At 48.1% G+C, this 17558-nt stretch overlaps 1 protein-coding gene across 4 annotated transcripts in view; it reads left to right on the plus strand.

The window, feature by feature from the left end:
- Nucleotides 1–227: 227 nt before the first annotated feature.
- The window catches only part of KCP (kielin cysteine rich BMP regulator), a 32483-nt gene continuing 15152 nt past the window's right edge, over nucleotides 228–17558 (plus strand). For 2 of the 4 annotated variants that reach the window (XM_072652795.1, XM_072652796.1), the window contains exons 1-18: nucleotides 228–417; nucleotides 3936–4099; nucleotides 5511–5694; nucleotides 5831–5907; nucleotides 6268–6352; nucleotides 6970–7055; nucleotides 7254–7350; nucleotides 7893–7975; nucleotides 8419–8512; nucleotides 11541–11693; nucleotides 11863–11969; nucleotides 12573–12666; nucleotides 13811–13984; nucleotides 14204–14286; nucleotides 14515–14608; nucleotides 15375–15560; nucleotides 15678–15848; nucleotides 16713–16889. In XM_072652795.1, the coding sequence (XP_072508896.1) occupies nucleotides 324–417; nucleotides 3936–4099; nucleotides 5511–5694; nucleotides 5831–5907; nucleotides 6268–6352; nucleotides 6970–7055; nucleotides 7254–7350; nucleotides 7893–7975; nucleotides 8419–8512; nucleotides 11541–11693; nucleotides 11863–11969; nucleotides 12573–12666; nucleotides 13811–13984; nucleotides 14204–14286; nucleotides 14515–14608; nucleotides 15375–15560; nucleotides 15678–15848; nucleotides 16713–16889 (2203 nt within the window). In that variant the 5' untranslated portion in view covers nucleotides 228–323. Of the gene's footprint in view, nucleotides 418–3935; nucleotides 4100–5510; nucleotides 5695–5830; nucleotides 5908–6267; nucleotides 6353–6969; nucleotides 7056–7253; nucleotides 7351–7892; nucleotides 7976–8017; nucleotides 8513–9012; nucleotides 9150–11540; nucleotides 11694–11852; nucleotides 11970–12572; nucleotides 12667–13810; nucleotides 13985–14203; nucleotides 14287–14514; nucleotides 14609–15374; nucleotides 15561–15677; nucleotides 15849–16712; nucleotides 16890–17558 lie in introns of those variants that run through there. The other 2 variants (XM_072652798.1, XM_072652799.1) reach the window with 2 other exon arrangements.

Raw genomic sequence — 17558 nt, forward strand, 5'->3', positions numbered from 1 at the left:
TTACACAAGAAGGGATTGAGGCTCAGGGTCCCAGAGGTAGCCACTGTTTGAGGGAGGCCTTGTGCCCTCATTCTTGTCTCTTAGGGCTTCCTTGTACTTTTCCACTGTCCCAAGCTCTCTGAGCAGAACAAGAGGAGGAGGGACACTAGGCTATTGGAACAAAGGCAGGAGAGGCAGCCTTAATGTTTCCTTCCCCATCCGCCCCCTGGCTGGCCCCAGTCTCCCCATCCGCCTCCCTCAGACACCCACCCCCTGGCTCTCTCCCGGAATCCTGGAGAGCTGACTTTAGCTTTCTAACTTAGAGCAGCGCTGGGGAGAGGAGCATGGCCCTTCCAGGAGGCCCCTGGGGTCTCCTCCTGTTCCTGCTGCCTCTGACACTACCCAAGCAGGAACCAGCACTGACCGAGGCAAACAACAGTAAGACCCAGCTGGGTTTCCAGGCTGGAGGTGGGAGGCTGCCTGGGCCCCTCTGCTCCATAGGGGGAAAGGGCTGGGACTCACTGCTCTGGCTCTGCCTTCTCCTAGGCTCTGTTCTGGGTCTGCCTTTTGGGGGGTTGGGGAGGGGAGTTCAGAGCAGGGAAGGGAGAAAAGGACTGTTGGGAAGGCTGAGTCTGGGAAAGAGTGGGAAGGTGGGAGGGGGCATACAGTCAAGGCCTGAAGAGAAGTCAGAGAGCAGCACAGGGCTGGAAGCTGCCTTGGAGTCTGTGGATCTGAAGTTAATTATTCTAAGCCTGGAGAAAGGGAGTGGGGGAGGAAGAGGCAGCTCTAGTTGCTATCTAATGCCTTTGTGTTCTTCCTCCCCTGGGATGGGGGCTGGGGGTAGGAGGCAGAGACTGTGAGAGAGGGGGGAGGGGGACAAGGAGAGACAGAGACATAGACCGAGGAGAAGAGAGAAGAGATGAGATCTGGTGGAGGAAAGAGTAGGGAGAGGCAAGAAAATTAAGAGGGGAGGAGAGACCAAGGCACTTTGACTAGGCTTTATCTGTGTAGGGTCTCCCCAAGCCTGAGACACTTGAGTTTCACTCAAGTTTTTATCTGTATGACCTCCCAGGCTCCCTCTATCCCCCCAACCATTCTGTATCTCTATGAATCAGAGTCAGGGTCTACAAGGAGATTTCAGGGTCTGAGGTGGTATCATGGAAGGAGGGGTTGTGGTTGAGGGTGGAGTCTTGGAGAAGAGGGGATGCTTAGTTCGGAGAAGAGTCTGGTCACTGAGGTTAACAAAGGTTTATGGAGAAGAGGAAAGGATGGGCACTGGAACTGAAGGTGAACAGAAGGCCCCAATGCCAAGACCCTTTTCATTTTCTCATCAAACTGGCCTTCTTGCTGTCTTTCTCCCCACATTCCATGTTGGCCTGGGTGCCTTTGTCCACACATTCCCCTGTGTCTGGGGTGAACTCCCTCTTCACCTATACCTCAGAATCTTCTAGCTTCTTTACCACCTCGACATGAAGCCTTTTCTGATCCCCAGCTATCAGAGCCTCCCCCCAATTTTTCTTGTATATATTTTGCATTTACTCATATGAATATATATTGTTGCCCCAAGCTCTTTGAGGGAAAGGATGGTTTCATTTTTTGTTGGGGGTGTAAGCTCAGTTCCATGTGGATAGTCTCGGGCGGGTAAAGGTGAGGACTTCTAAACCTTAGAGTTCTCATGAGGCCCCCCAGGGAACAGCAGGGAATTGAGGTGTGAGACCCAGCTATCTCGTGCATTTCCGCCTCTTCCCGTGAGAAAAGTGCTGGGAGAGAGCATCCCCGCCCTCGAGATTGGCCCAGATCTGAGCACACCTATTGTTATCTAACTGGCACGGTATTCAGGTGCAAACTATGCGGCCGGAGAGCTTAAGTAGGGTCAGGAAAGCCTGAAGGCACTCTTAGCCCTGAGGGACCCTTACAGGACAGAAGGCTCCTCTTCCTTCTCTCCTCTCTTCACTCTTCCCTCTCCCCTCTCTTCCCACTTCCACTTCCGTTTCCAATCTCTTACTGTAAGATCTTTGCCTCCTTGGGAGATTCCCCTCTCTCCTAAGGAAGAGTTCCCCCTGCACATGTAACCAAGACCCTGAATAAAGCCTAACCCTTGTTCGACTCTGGAAAGTCTCTTCTCTCATATGTTTATCCGGTTTGGCCAGCCGAAGACCTGGGATAGGTAAGGTAAGACTCGGGTAGCCCTCACGCCTCTAGGCCTGGCAGTTTTTTCCCTTTTTGTATCGTCAGTGCACATAGTAGATACTTAATAAATGCTTGTGGATTAACTGATTTATTGTCCTCTTTATCAACTGGACCCCAGAAGAGGAGCCTGAGGATGAGGGTAAGGGGGAAGTGGGATGCAGATGAGAGACTTAGAGCCTCCCTTAGGGGTGATTCCCCTTTCTGCCAGCTTTCTAGTTCTGAAGCGGTAGGAGGCTCTGAACACCACTTCCCAGGTTAGGAATGCCAAGGGAGGCAGATACTGGGGCCTGAACCAGGGATTCCTGCCTGGCAATGGGAATTCTGGATACCTTCTCCTATCCTCCAGCCTGAGCCCTAGGCATAGACTTTTTTTTTCTTTTTTTAAATTGAATTATTTTATTTGTTTTCAGTGTTCAACAATGACTTCCATATATCTTAGATTTTTTTCCACTCCCTCCCCATCCTTCCCCCTCCCTCCCCACTCCCTCCCTGAGATGGCTTACAATCTTATAGAGGTTCTGCACATACATTCCTATTAAATGTATGTTGCATAGAATAATTAAAATGAATGGGAGAAACCACAAAACAAAACAAAATACAAAAGATAATGGTCTGTTTCTATCTGTGATCCAATTCCATAGTTCTTTCTCTGGATGTGGATAACGTTTTACCTCAAGAGTCCACTGGAAATTTTTTAAGTCCACACATTTCAATGAAGTACTGAGTCTACCAGAAAAATTCCTCACACGTTGTAGTTGCTGCTGTGTACAAAGTTCTCCTGGTTCTGCTCCTTTTACTCAGCATCAGTTCACACAGGTCCTTCCAGGTCTCTCTGAAATCCTACTACTCATCATTTCTTAAAGCACAGTAATATTCCATTACATTCATATACCACAACTTCCTCAGCCATTCCCCAATTGATGGGCATCCCCTCAATTTCCAGTTCTTGGCCACCACAAAGAGAGCTGCTATAAATATTTTTGTACATGTGGGACCCTTTCCCATTTCTATGATCTCTTTGCGATAGAGTCCCAGAAGCGATATTGCTGGGTCAAAGGGTAAGGCATAGACTTTCTAAGACCTTTCCACCATAGGGCTCCAGCTGTAAAGGCATCAGGGTACTAGGCTGAGGTTGTGAAGCTTGGCCTATTGGCACAAGTAGTCACTACTTGGGCTGCTTTGAAGGCCCGGAACAAACAGTATCTAGGTGATAGTACCAGGCTACCACCTGCTTTCTTACTTCTACTAACCTTGGAACTGATGGGACCAGGCTACCCTTTGCTTTCTTACTTGTAGCCTTGGAACAATAAAAGAAGCATTGACTAGGCTCTGTCATCCCTTGCTTGCCAGACCCCCAAGGCTGGGACACCCACCCATAGCCTTGGGGCCTCAGTCAGAGGTCGTAGCTAACCCTGAATCTTGATGTGTCCCAGGAACCTGGCCTCTCATTCTCTTCTGCTTCTTCTTCACATGTCTACTTTTGACAGCCCAGGGGCTGGGGAAATGGTGACGATTTGGCCAAAGTCATTCATCTAGTTGGCAGAAGAATGAGGGTTCAAAGATAAATCTACTGACTCCAGACCCAGAGCAGTCCTGTCAGAGCGTCCACCTTTCTGGACTGCTGGCAGTGTGGGGACCCAGAGGAAGGCAAATAACTGTCCTCTCTCTCCCCTCCTCACTCTGGGGTGAGAACTGACCCACCAAGCTCTACCCAGGTCTTTTCGATTCTGTTTTCCCTACCCATCCTGCTCCTGTTGACACTGCAGCCCTGGACCCAGGTCAGGCAGCCAGCCTCGATGACATTGGTCACTACCAGTGGCAGGAAGCTGTTGATCCAGCTGTTCTCTGTGGGTCTTTGGAAGAACAACTACAAAAGGCGAACCAGCAGCTAGGGGAGTTGGGAGCCATGGTGGCAGAACTCCGGAAACAGGTAGGAATGGGGCCTTGGAGATGTGGGGCAGTGAGGGAACATGGCTCCAGGGGCCAGATGAGGGGAGGTGGGCACGGGTAAACATGGGAGAGGGCTCCCAGAAGGACAATGAGCATAGCTTTAGAGATGGAAGGGACTGTGGAGATCTTCTCATATTACTTTCCTCATTTTACAGAGAAGGAAACTGAGTCCCAGAAAGGCTAAACAAGTTCTTGCCCAGGTCACACAGGGAGTAAAAGCAGCAAATTGGGATTTAAACCCAGGTCCTCTGACCAAATCCAGTGTTCTTTCCATGACTCAATGACCTCAGGGGGAAATTAGGTTTTTGGATTAAAAGCAAATAGAAATGAGGTTGTTTAGCTTAGAGAAAACTGAAGGATTTCTTAGTTGAAGTTAGCAGAGATTTAAAAGAATCTTACAGTGAATTCTTTTGTAATAAGAACTAGCCCCTAAATTAATGGTCCAAGAAATCCTAGATTATTGTTGAGTTGTGTCTGACTCTTTGTGGACCATAGCATTTACCAGTGCTGTCCAAGAGGTTTTCTTGGCAAAGATACTGGAGTGGTTTGCCATTCCCTTCTCTAGTGAATTATGCCAAAGAGAGGTTAAGTGACTTGCCCAGAGTCACACAACTAGTGAGTGAGTGTCTGAGGCTGGATTTGAATTCCTATCTTCCTGACTTCAGACCCACTGCACTATCCACTGAGATAGCTTGTCTCTTTTCAAATCTTGCCTCAGACACTTATTAGCTATGTGACCTTGGGTAAGTCACTTAACTTTGGTTTCCTCAGCTGTAAAATGAGGGGATTGTATCTGATGGCCTCTAAGGTCCCTTGGAGCTCCAAACCTAATTTTTTCTGCCTGTCACTATTCATCTGGCTAACAGAAGAGAATAAGAGCTCATGATCTGTTGAGGTCCTGCCCAGCAGAGTTTCAGAATCTAAAGAACTATGCCTAGGTTAATGCTGGTGATAGCAAGAATATAGTCCAATGATTCTGAGGCTTGTGAAGTCTTTTTGTTTTAATTTCTAGAATGAACAAGTGTTTATCTCTCTCCTACATCACCCCCACTGAAAAAAGAAAAGAAAAAACAAAATCCTTGTTACAAATATGCATAGTTAAGCAAAACAAATTTTCACACTGGCCTTATCCAAAAGCATGCCCCATTCTGCACCCTGAGCCTATCACCTCTCTGTTGGGGGAAGGGTAGCCAGCTTCATCATCAGACTCCTGGAATTATAGTTGGTTATGGCATCAGATAGATCTTTCTAGCTCTATGATTTCCTATTTAATTTTGCCCTAAAAATGATGTCCCCATTCTAGTATAACAGGGGCTCCATGAGAGTGAGGAGGTGAGAAGAGGGGGTTGACATGATCCAGATGAGCATGTGCATTATCTCCTTTCTTCCAGAACCTGGACCTGCAGACCAGGGTGAAGCATCTTGAGACCTGTGAATGCCACAGGCCCCCTTGCACCTGGCAGGGGCAGGAGTGGCCAGAGGGAGCCCAGTGGGAGCCAGATGCCTGTACGTCCTGTGTCTGCCTGGAGGGGGTGGTTCAGTGTTCTCCCATCAGGGATGTGGCCCACTGTCTTGGTGAGTTCTACAGCTAACCTGAGAAATGGTGGGAAGTGGGGGCAACTCTAACACTACCTTTTGGCTTGTGGACCTCAGAGGCTGGGATCTTAGGGACTGGAGTCCCCCACAATGACTGTTCTGTGTTTGGGGTCAGGATGCAGCCATGGAGGCCAGGCCTATAGCAGTGGGGAGACCTTCTCTCCAGATGCCTGCACCACCTGTCACTGTCTGGTAAGCCCTGGTGTTTTCTGTCACCTGGCCTTCACACATACATACCTGTCTTTCTCCCTCATCTTTCTCACATCTGTTCTTCCTCATCCCTCCCCTCTCAGGGACAGCCCTCGATCTGTATGTCCAGGAGAACAGTTAGTGGGACCCTGAATGGCCAACATGCCAGAAGGTTGAGATTAAAGTAGATGAACCAAAGGCTTCTCTCTGCTTTTGGGAGACAGAGATGCCACCATGATGAGGCCGAGTTGCTCCTTCTTCCTCTGGCCCCTACTCCCACCTGGGAGGGGTGGGGTTATTGCATTTGGGTTCTTTGTTCTCTGGAGGCAGTTGCCCAATGTTCATTCCTCCTCTGCCCCACAGGAAGGAAAGGTGACATGCAGCCAGCCGCTCTGTTCATGGAGGCCCTGCCTAGACCCTAGGAGATGCTGCCCAAGCTGTGAGCCAGGTCAGTCACTGTCCTGGCCACTCTTTTCCAAGTCCTCCTTGGGCCCTGGCATCTCACTCAGGATGCCCAGGGTATGTGGGAGCATTCAACTTACACATCTTGTCCCACTGTCAACTTTAATGATCACCCACAAACACCAACATTTCAACACAGAAAGAACAAGAAAGAGGATTGTATAGAAAACTGGGGTATTCTGTTATATGCAATTTATTATTTTTTTAAAGTATATCTTACCACCTTGCCATGGCCCGAGGTCAGAGTTTGACATCAAAAGTGCAGTGTTAATGACCAGGGACTGCTTTTAGACAGCTTGGATTGCAGGTGCTGACAGGTTATTCCAGGGAAAATGTCCAGCAGACTGTTGGGAAGGGAGCCTGGATCTGAGGAGGGAGGACAGGGTTGAAGATAAAGACAAGAAGTCATATTTGAACGGAGATACCAAGGCCACAAGAATGGACAGATGTCCAAGGAAGAGAATGAAAGAATGAACAAATGAACAGATGGATAGCATTTCTGAGGAACGCACTCCTTGTGGGGAGGGAGGTAAACACATACTAATGTGCATGGAAACAGAGGTCCCCACGCTTTGCTCATTCCTTCTGTATATTTGGTCTAAGAATCTGGAGGCTATGTAATCTGCCCTGGGGACCGAAAAACTGGAGAAACGTGGTATCCAGAGCCCTGTATCAGCTGCAGATGTCAGGTAAAAGATCTGGCCCTGAACTGGCCAAGGTGTGGTTCCTGAGGCTGCTACAGCTGATAGGTAATGAGGAGATATCTGCAGAGGAGGGGACTTGGGTTAGTTGCACCTACTGGAGAGTCTAAAACTTTTTTTATGGGGGGGTGCAGAAAGAGGGCTATTGAGGAGGCCAGAGAATAGGACTTCCTCTTCTCCCCACAGGATGGGACTGTTCAGTGCATGGAGGCCTTATGCCCAGAGCTCCGCTGCCTAGAGAGTTACACCCTACCAGGGCAGTGCTGTCCAGTCTGTCGGCCAGGTAACCTCCTTGGCCCTCCCTCTCCCACATGGTAGCAACCTTGCTTCCAGAGAGGTGTCCTTACTCACTAGACTGGGAACTCACTGCCCCTAGGGCAGGGGTGGGGAATCTGTAGCCTCAAGGCCCTCAAGTGCAGCCCTGTAACTGAATCCAAACTTCACCTGCAGCCTCAAGGTCCTCACTTGAGGACCTAGAGGGCCACATGGCTTCAAGGCTGCAGGTTCCCCACCCCTGTCCTAGGGTACCCCAGACCCCCCATCTTCATCATGCCAGGAAGCTCAGGCTTCCTGCAATTATTCCAATGCCCAACCAAGAAAAAAACCAAACAATCTGCCTTCCCTACTCCCCATACAGACCCCAAGGCCTGTGCATCATTCAGGGTGCTCTCCCACTCTCCTCCCCCATACACATTTCCTCTTGCCCAGGACCTCCCTTCCTGCTAATATCTTCCCCTCTCCATGTTTCCTCCTCTCCTTCCCTCCCTTCCCTTGCTTCAAGTTGGCCCTTGAGAGAGATTCTGAGCTGCCCTCCCTTTTCCCCAGGCTGTGAATATGAGGATCTGTATTATGAGGAGGGGGCAGTCTTCCCCTCCAGTTCCAACCCTTGCCTTAGATGCACCTGTCTGGTGAGTGAGGGCTTCCTGCCCCCCTGAGCCCCACCACATACACCTGCTGTCTTCAGCTCTGTTCCTGAGCCAGAGGGTGGGAAGCTTGTGTGCTTTTATGTTCCTTTTTGAGATTTTACCACCATGCCTTAGGATCCATGTTTTTCCCCTCCCATGCTGCCTTGTGCCCACCCTTACCCATGTGTCTGGAGGTAGGAGGTCGACTCTGTGCCTCCAAGCTCCTCCTTCCTGCTCTGATAAGCTTCTGCCCCCATACCCACTTCTCTGAGCACCTCTGGCCTGCCTTGCCAAATCACTTAACCTCTCTGGGCCTCAGTTTCTCCATCTGTAAAATGAGCGGGGTAGGCTCGAAGGCCCTCCAGGTCTCTTCCCTCTCTAAATCTCTGGTCCTAGGATTCCATCACCCTCTGCCTGTTTGTGCCTCACCTCTTTATGTGTTATAGAGGAGCCTGGTTCACTGTGTGCCCATGCAATGCCCACCTAGCCCCTGTTCCAACCCAGTCTCAAGGCCTGGACACTGCTGCCCAAGCTGCCAAGGTGAGAGCCTCTGCCTATTAGCCTCCATCCCTTCTCAACCAAGCCTGGGCCCTCTCTGTGGATGGAGACTGGGTGATTCTCTTTCTACAGGGAACCTCCAGCTCATCTATTTGGCAGTGGATAGAAAGTGCTGGGCTTGGAGTCAAAAAGACCTGAATTCCATTCTAGCTTCAGACACTTATTAGTTGTATGACTGTGGAAAAGTCACCCAACCTCTGTCTGCCTCAGTTTTCTCAACTGTAGAATGAGGATAATGAAAGCACCTACCTCCCAGGTTGTTATGAGGATAAGATAGTATTTATAAAGCACTTAGCACAGTCCCTAGCACATAGTAGGTGCTTTAGTAAATGTGTTACCTTCCTACTATGTGTCAGACGCTGTGCTAGACATAGGAGTAAGGAAATACTAAAATCAAACAAAGTACAAAAGGATAATAGAATGGATGAGCTTATTTGTAGAGGGCAGAAATCTTTTTTCTAAGTCAATCTGCTTATCCACAGATTAGCTTAGATGGTGTGGCCTGAGAGCATTCTCACTCCTATGGCTCTTCATCAGCTCAGCCCTGGCCGAGGAGGGCCTGCCCTTTCTGGCCCTCAGGGTTCCTGCTTGGGTTTTTCACAACTTCCTGCTTTGGAAGGTATGCACACACACATATATAAAATTATTTATACGTAAAATTTCTGTGTCTATATCTATTTCTGTATTTATATCTATACCTTTTCAAGTACCTTTTATTTCTATATATGTATATACACACACATACACACACATACACATATAAAATTATTTATACATAAAATCTTTATATCTATATCTATTTCCATATCTATACCTTTTATTTTTATATATGTATACACATACACACACATATGTATATATATAATTTTTATCCATAAAATTTTTGTATCTATATCTTTTCAAGTACCTTTAATTTCTATATATGTATATATACACATATATACATACATACATACATATATAATTATTCATAAAATTTCTATATATATATCTATACCTTTTCAGGTACCTATAGATCACAGCTATAGAGTTTGAAGGGACCTCACAGGCCACTGAGCCTAATTCCCTCATTTTACAGATGAGGAAACTGAGGCACAGAGTGGCTAAGTGACTTGGTCAGGGTCATACAGAGTGTGAGGCAGGATTTAACCCAGGTCCTCCTGACTCTAAGTTCAATGCCCTAGCTAGTACACCAAGCTCCTTCTTGGAGTTGCTGGTGGAGGGCCTCTCACATCAGATCTTGCTTTGTTTGGGTTGGGTTAAGTTTTTTGAAACACATTTCCCAGTGAGGCAGGCTTGGTGCTGTAGGAGATGAAGTTCTGGTCCTGAAGTCAGGATGACCCTAAGATCAAATCCAGTCATAGCCATTAACTAGCTGTGTGAGTCTGGGCAAATCACTTAAGGTTTATTTCCTCATCTACAAAATGGGGATAATAGTAACGCCAACTTCACAGGGTTGTGAAGATCAAATGAGGTGATATATGTAAGTTGCTTCACAAATCTTGAAGTTCTTTTTAACTGACCCATTTCTCAAAGCTGGAATAGAAGACAGGGAGCAGGGGAAGGACTTTCTTTCCTTTCTCAAAGGTTCAGTGCATGACTTCCATGCAGGTGGAACAGATAGGACTTGTCACAAGGATCTCAGCTCAAACATGGTGGAAAAGAGAGCCAATGGCTCAGTCTTGCCAGGTTTAAGGGTAAAGACAGTCGATTAAAGGAGGCTTCCCTTACTCATGTAGTAGGGAGTAGGGAACAAGAGAGCTCCATGCTAGGCAAACCAAGCTTGCTCAAAAGGCCCCTCAATGGTGTCTCCATGTTAGAACTTGGTATGCCCAGAAGCCCTGGTTGTAATGCTACTAAGCAGTCATTTTAATTCATGTCTGACTCTTTTTGACCCCATTTGGGGTTTTCTTGGCAAAGATACTGGAGTGATCTGCCATTTCCTTCTCCAGCTCATTTGACAGGAAACTGAGGCACACAGGGTTTAGTGACTTGCCCCAGGTCACCCAGCTAGTAAGTGTCTCAGGTCAGATTTGAACTTGGGGAAATGAGTTTTCCTGATTCCAGGCCCAGCACTCTATCCAGTACACCACCTAGCTACCCTTCCAGGTTATAATAAATATTAGCAATTATTATTAGTGGCACTGGTTCTACCTTTAGGGAAAACTCAGCTTTTCACCTCTAGTTCTAATTAGCATCTTAACCTAGTGGGATCATTGGAATCAGGACTGGAAAGAACTTTAGACCTCATCTATTCCAAACTTCTCATTTTACAAATGAGGAAATTGAGACTTAAGTGAAATAACTTGCCCAGCGTAGTAAGTGACCTAGCTCTTCTGACCCCAAATCCAGGGCTATCCCTACTGGACCACACTGCTTCCCTCATCCTGGCCAATAGTGGATGTTTTGAGCCTTCCAAAGTATGACTGCTCACTGCCAGATCCTAAGTGGCTTTCTCATTATAAAATCTGAACCCTCTTTGGAATCTCTCACTACATTGTTTTCTGGTCTAGGGGTAGGTAAGGGGCTTCTCCTCTCCTCTCCTCTCTTCTCTTCTCTCCTCCATTGCCTCCCCTGAGGTGATGAACTCCATTGAACCCAATGAACTGCTCACACATTTTCATGGCCTGAACTGTTAACTTCACCTCCTTCTCATTACTGCTCCTTTCTCAAGCACCTGCGGAACAGCGGTCTTCTAGAATCCCAGGTTATAATTGGAGGCAGGGTGTTTCAGTAGAAAGGGGACTGAACTCATAGAGACCAGTTATGACTTTACAAGAGAAGATTGGACTAGATCTTCTTCGAAGTGTCTTCCAGCTGTGTGATTTCATAGCTGATGCTATCACAAACCCCTCACATGCAAGGCAGATTGGTGGACAATATCCACCCAAAGTAAGAAAGTTCTTTCATCATGGCAAATCAGGTGTGTGTGCGCAAGTGTGCATATGTGTGTAGCATCCCCTCATTACCATGGTGATGGACACGGTTCCTACTCTGTGTATCCATGCAGTGTGTGTGCTCACTGGACAGGAATTTGCTGAGGGGGTCCAGTGGGAGCCTGATGGTCAGCCCTGCACGACCTGCTCCTGCCAACAGGGGGTTCCCGTGTGTGGGGCTGTGCCCTGCAAGCCGCCTCCCTGCCAGCATCCCACCCTGTCCCCTGGTGAGTGCCCTGCTCCCCAGATCCTGCCCCTAGGGGTGCAGTAATATCCTCTTTTCAAGCCGGGGCTCCTGATCCACTGTTCAAGTCCCCCCAGATGACCCAGCTTCTCCAAGAGATGCCCTTCCTTCCCCTTCCTCGGCTCTGGCCTCGCTCACCCAGCCCTTCCCAGGTGCCTGCTGCCCTGGGTGTGAGAGCTGTACCTACCAGGGACACGTCTATGCCAACGGGCAGAACTTCACAGACCCCAGCCGCCCGTGCCACACCTGCCACTGTCAGGTACTTCCCACTAATGTTGCCAGCTGATGCAAAGCCTATATTTGTATATGAGATGAAACAACCACCATGGGAAGGGATTTTCCCTCTGCTGCCTTTAAAAAAAAGTTTTATTGTCGCTGTTAAAAAAAAAAATTCTGTCACTTCCCACTAGTTCACCACCTTCCAATCAGAACTCAGACTTTTACTAGCTGTGTGACCTTGGGCAAATCATTTAACTGATGCCTGCCTCAGTTTCCTCATCTGTAAAATGGAGGTAATACTAACACCTCCTAATGCTGTGAGCATCAAATGAGATGATATTTAAAACACTTAGTACAGTGCCTGGCACCTAGTAGGTGCTTAATAAATGCTTGTTTCTTTCTTGTACCCCCAGTCTTCCCCCCTCCTGCCCCCCCAAATAGAGCCCTTCATGGTAACAAAGATGTTCAGTTTTATAAAAACCATCAGCCATGTCTAGCAACGCCTGCTTTTTTCCGTGTCTTTAGTCCTTCTCCTCTGTAACAAGAATTCTTGACTCTTCAAAAACCGGTGCCATTAAAACTATTTTTGTAAGGGCGGGATCTTTCCCTTTCCTAAGACTTTCTCTATTCTCTTTCCTCCCAGAATGGGACAGTCCTGTGCTCCCTGACTGACTGCCCACCCACAGCCTGTGGCACACCCCAGAAAGGACCAGGCCAGTGCTGCCCTAACTGTCCAGGTACGTACACGGTGACTACCTGCCTGGACCAGCCTTCCCCACCCACCGCCTCCCCCTAAATCCAGGTTAGCCCAGCTGCCCTGCTCCCTCCCCCTGTATTCGCTGGAGCTATCCTGCTCACCTGAACATCCCTTTGCAAACCTTTTCCATCTTGCATGTTCTCTCCTCTTGGTGAGCCCAGGCTTTCCAATCCTTTTCAGCCCAATGAATTTCCCAGGTCTCCAAAGATAGGAGAGGAGTACGGGGACAGCAGGGATGTAGGCTATCCTCTCCTATCCTCAGCATCTAGCCATCCATTGGTGCAGCCCTCTGTCACTCATCCTCCCCCTCAACCTCACTCCTACAAATGTTTTTATGTACACAAGAGCTGAAACTACTTTGGGGGTGGACAGGAATTTGCTCCCAGGGCACTGCTTTTCCCTCAGTCTCTGCTACATTGGGGTACACACACTCTCAGGGTGCTATCACTGCCACATCTTTTTATCTTTTCCTTCTTTCCCAAGAAGGGTCAAGATTGTCCTCCTGTCCAGCTTTACTGCATCTTTAATCAGGCTTCTCTTCTGCCACACCATAAAAAAAAATGTCTTATTTTGGCTCTGATGGACACACACATATGTTTATAACATATATTTATATCCCTAGGAACATGAATGTAGCTCTCTTCCATAGTTATCACACCCATATTATCCCTGACCCAAACTGGTACAGTGCCCTCTACTAAGGAGGACCTAAACAACTATCTCTGGTATTGGATTGGGTTGGATTGAATTGGTAAATAGGAATATAAACATCCAGGATGTGGGGACATCTTCCTCCTGTGATACCTCCTGTGATACCTCCAAGCTCCTACTGCTAGGCCCTTCCCTCTGTGATTACCTGTTTTCTCTGTATATATCTTGTATTTTCATGGTTGTTGGCATGTCTCCCTCATTAGAATGTGAGCCCCTTGGTAGGGACTGATTTTGCCTTTCTTTGTATGGCCAGTTCTTAGCACAGTGCCTGAAACATAGCAAGTACTTAATAAAGGCTTGTTGATTAACTGTGGATGAAAAGGAGTCAGTCATGTTCTCTCCTTGACTCTCTCAACATCTCTCCTGTGTCTCTTGTGTCCCCTCCCCATTCTTCACCCTGACCTGTGGGACAGACTGTCTACTGGAGAATCAGGTATTTGTGGATGGTGAGAGTTTCCCTCACTCCCAGGATCCCTGCCAAGAATGCCAGTGCCAGGGAGGCTGGGTCCGCTGCAAGCTGCGTGCTTGCCCAAGGGCCCCCTGTGCCCACCCACTGACTGGCTCCTGCTGCAAGAGCAAATGCAATGGTGAGGTGTGGGAGGGGCAGTGGGATTAGAAACTGAGCAGGGTGAGGGATCTCCCAGGATCTGACAGGGCCCTTCAGAAGCTGCCCAGGGGCATGGAGAAGTTTGGGGGAGATGGAGAGGTTTCAGAAGGCTCTCTGAAGAAACCAAAAGATGGTAGAGAGCCATGGCAGATTAGAGAAGTATGGGAAGTCTCCATTTAACCCTTTGATGCTCCCCCAGGCTGTGATTTTGGGGGGAAAGAATATCTCAATGGAGCCGACTTCCCCCATCCTACAGATCGGTGCAGGGTCTGCCATTGTATTGTGAGTCTGGGCCCTGGGGACGTAGGGAAGGAATGGGGGTCCTCATTAGCACCAAGTTAGGAGGTGGGGAGGAAGGCAGTGGAGAGAGTCTTTGGAGGAAGCTCAGGCAGCCCCCTCTCCATACTCTGCCCCTTTGAACGGGCCTCAACTGAAGCTAGAAAAATTCCTAGAAGAAGGGAGGGCCAGGGGGTGTCCATCTGTCTGTTTGTCTTGTCTCTCTGTTCACAGAATGGGAATGTGCAGTGCCTGACCCGACGGTGCCCTCCACTGCCTTGCCCAGAACCTTTCCTTCCTCCTGGAGAATGTTGTCCACAGTGTCCAAGTACAGAGCCAACCACCTCCACTATTTTTCCTTATGTCTCCTGTTTCTTCTGTTCTCTTTTGGTCATGTTCCATCCTCTTCTGCCCCTCAAGTGGAGCGATGAGCAAGTAGAACATAGATGGGCAGATACGGGTGGAGGTGGGGAGCTGCCCTGAGCCATGGGGAGGTCAACTTCATTGGTTACCCAGTCCCACCCTCCACCATCCAGATCATTTTACAGATGACGAAACTGAGGCCAATAGGATTAAATGACTTGCCCAGGGTCACACAGCTAGCGTCTGAGGTGGGATTTGAACTCATGTCTTCCTGACTCCTGGCCCAGGGCTCTATGCACTGTGCTACCTTGCTGCCCTCAAGTGGATCATAGAATTGTAGATTTAGAGTGGAAAGGAATTGTAAAGGTCATCTAATCTAACCTCCTTGCTTTATATATGAGGAAACTGAGGTCCAAAGAGATAAAGCAACTTATCCCGGTTTATACAGTTAATAAGCAAAAGTCAGAATTTGAACTCAAGTCCTCCGACTCCAAATATAGTTGTTTTTCCATTGTGCTTTAGATTTAGAGCCGGAAAGGACTTTATGGATCATCTAGTTCAACCCCCTGATACTTTAAATCCCAGAAGGAATTGAGGTCCTGAGAGATAAAGTCAAGCTGAATCAATACTAAGCAGCTAGACACAGTGGTCCCTGATTCCAAATCCAACGCTGCCATTCTACATATGTCTCTGGGTCCCAGCTCTCCCTGTGCCATGTTTCATTCCCTTAGTGACCCCAGCTGACTGCTCAGTTCCTGGGATGCCCTCTGCCCATCACCAGCAACACTTCTCCCCACCAGGGGACCCTTGTCGCCAATGCCTCTGCCTCAATGGATCAGTTTCCTGCCAAAGACTACCCTGTCCCCGAACCTTCTGCACCCACCCCCTGCAGGGGGACTGCTGCCCCTCCTGTGATGGTAATAGTCCTCTGTGTGTGGGGAGGGGGAGGTAAGAAAATCTGGGGGGGGAGGAGGGAGCTGAGAAGTCTTTTGGGGGAACTGTTCTCTTCTGACCATCTCTTCCCATCTACTCAGGCTGCTTATATGATGGAAAGGAGCTGTACAATGGTGAACGTTTCACCTCCCCGATGTCCCCATGTCAAGTCTGCCTCTGCTGGGAGGGCAGCATCACCTGTGAGCCAAAATCCTGTGCCCCTGCCCAGTGCCCCTTCCCTGCCCGAGGTTCCTGCTGCCCAGTCTGTGATGGTGAGTGCCCCTGGGGTGCAGAGGAGGGGTTGGCTAAGGACGGGGTTGGGAGAACTGTTGGAAATTGGATCATCCTTACTTTTTTTTTAATCATGATAGAGTATCTGAAGGGTCTTATCATAGTATGTAAAGGAAGTCACATCAAGCTGAGAAGCAGGCAACTTGGGCCAGTCTCAGCTTTGTGACTTATTAGTCAGTCAGTCAGCAAGCACTTGTTACTACGTGCCAAGAACTGTGCTAAGAGCTAGAGATACAAAGAAAGGCAAAAATCTACCTCTTACCCTTTAGAAATGTCCATTCTAAGGAGGGAGACAACATATCAATATATAGGTACATACAACTGTGTGTGTGTGTGTGTGTGTGTTCATGAAAGTAACAAAAAGGCCAAAGCTATTAGCTGTGTGACTTTGGAGACCTCCCTGGCTCTCAACTTCTCCACGTTTATATAAACTGAGTAGGGTTGGACCAGGTAAACTCTCTGTTCCAGTTCTTTGTTGTAAAGATTTACTCACTTAAACTATGATTGCAGTAGGAGGTGAGCTCCTAGGAAGCAGAGACTATTTCATTTTGTCTTTCACTGTCTGAAGTGTCTTGTCAAGGTACTCGACAATGCTCATAGAAGTGGGCCGCTGACCCCTGTTCAAGGTTTAGAGTGGGCCAGGGGAAGATGGCTTTAATTTAGGGTTGCTGGCTGGCATTGCAGTGTTCAATTCTCTACCTCTCATTCTTGCTCTAGTTCCCTGCCTGGGCAGGGAGGCTGTTATGTTAACCTCAGATTCTCTGAAAGAGGGCACAAGGTGCAGGGCAGGCCCAAAAGCTCCCATCTCCATGTCATTGTCCTCTTTGTCCGATGATTCTCCCTAGGTTGTGAGTACCTGGGGGAGCCATACCTCAGTGGCCAGGAGTTCCCAGAGCCAGAAAAGCCATGTAACCACTGCACCTGCATCAAGGGGTTTGTCTCCTGTGACCGTAGACCCTGTGACCAGCCAAGCTGCAGCCACCCAGTCACCTTGCCTGGGCACTGCTGCCCAACCTGTGAGGGTAAACGTTGTTGCATTCACTTGTTTCACTTTTGTCAGATGCTTTATAACCCCATTTGGGGTTTTCTTGGCAAAGATACTGGAGGAGTTTGTCATTTCCTTCTCCAGCTCATTTTATAAATGAGAAAGCTGAGGCAAACAGCATGAAGTAATTTGCTAAAGGTCATACAGCCAGTAAGTGTCTAAGGCTGGATTTGAACAACCTGATTCCTAGCCTAGTGCTTTATCTAATTCAATACCTAAGTGACCCCATCATTTAACGAGTGCTTCATAAATATTTGTCAGACTGAATTGAATGACTGAAGGATGGGCGTAGGGAGGGCATCGATCTCACAATATTATTTGCCCAGTATTCTGTAATTCTATTTACACTGATTTCAGCTTCCTATAGTTGCTCCCTTGGAATATCTTTCACTTCCACTCTGCCTATATAATTCCTCCCCATCCTTCAAGATCCATCTCAAGTTCCACCCCTTCTATTAAGTCTTCTCCCATTACTTCAACACACACTGATCTTTCCCTTCCCATCTCTGCCTGGGCTTGAGCTCTTGAGTCTGTATTTTCATGTGTATTTTTGACTCCTCCAACTAGATGGTAAATTTGCTGCATGCCAAGACCTTGCCTTCAATTTCTGTTGAGATGAACACACCGTGGGACTCCAACAATACCA

The sequence above is a fragment of the Notamacropus eugenii genome, chromosome 3 (assembly GCF_028372415.1).
Source record: "Notamacropus eugenii isolate mMacEug1 chromosome 3, mMacEug1.pri_v2, whole genome shotgun sequence".
NCBI lineage: Eukaryota > Metazoa > Chordata > Mammalia > Diprotodontia > Macropodidae > Notamacropus > Notamacropus eugenii.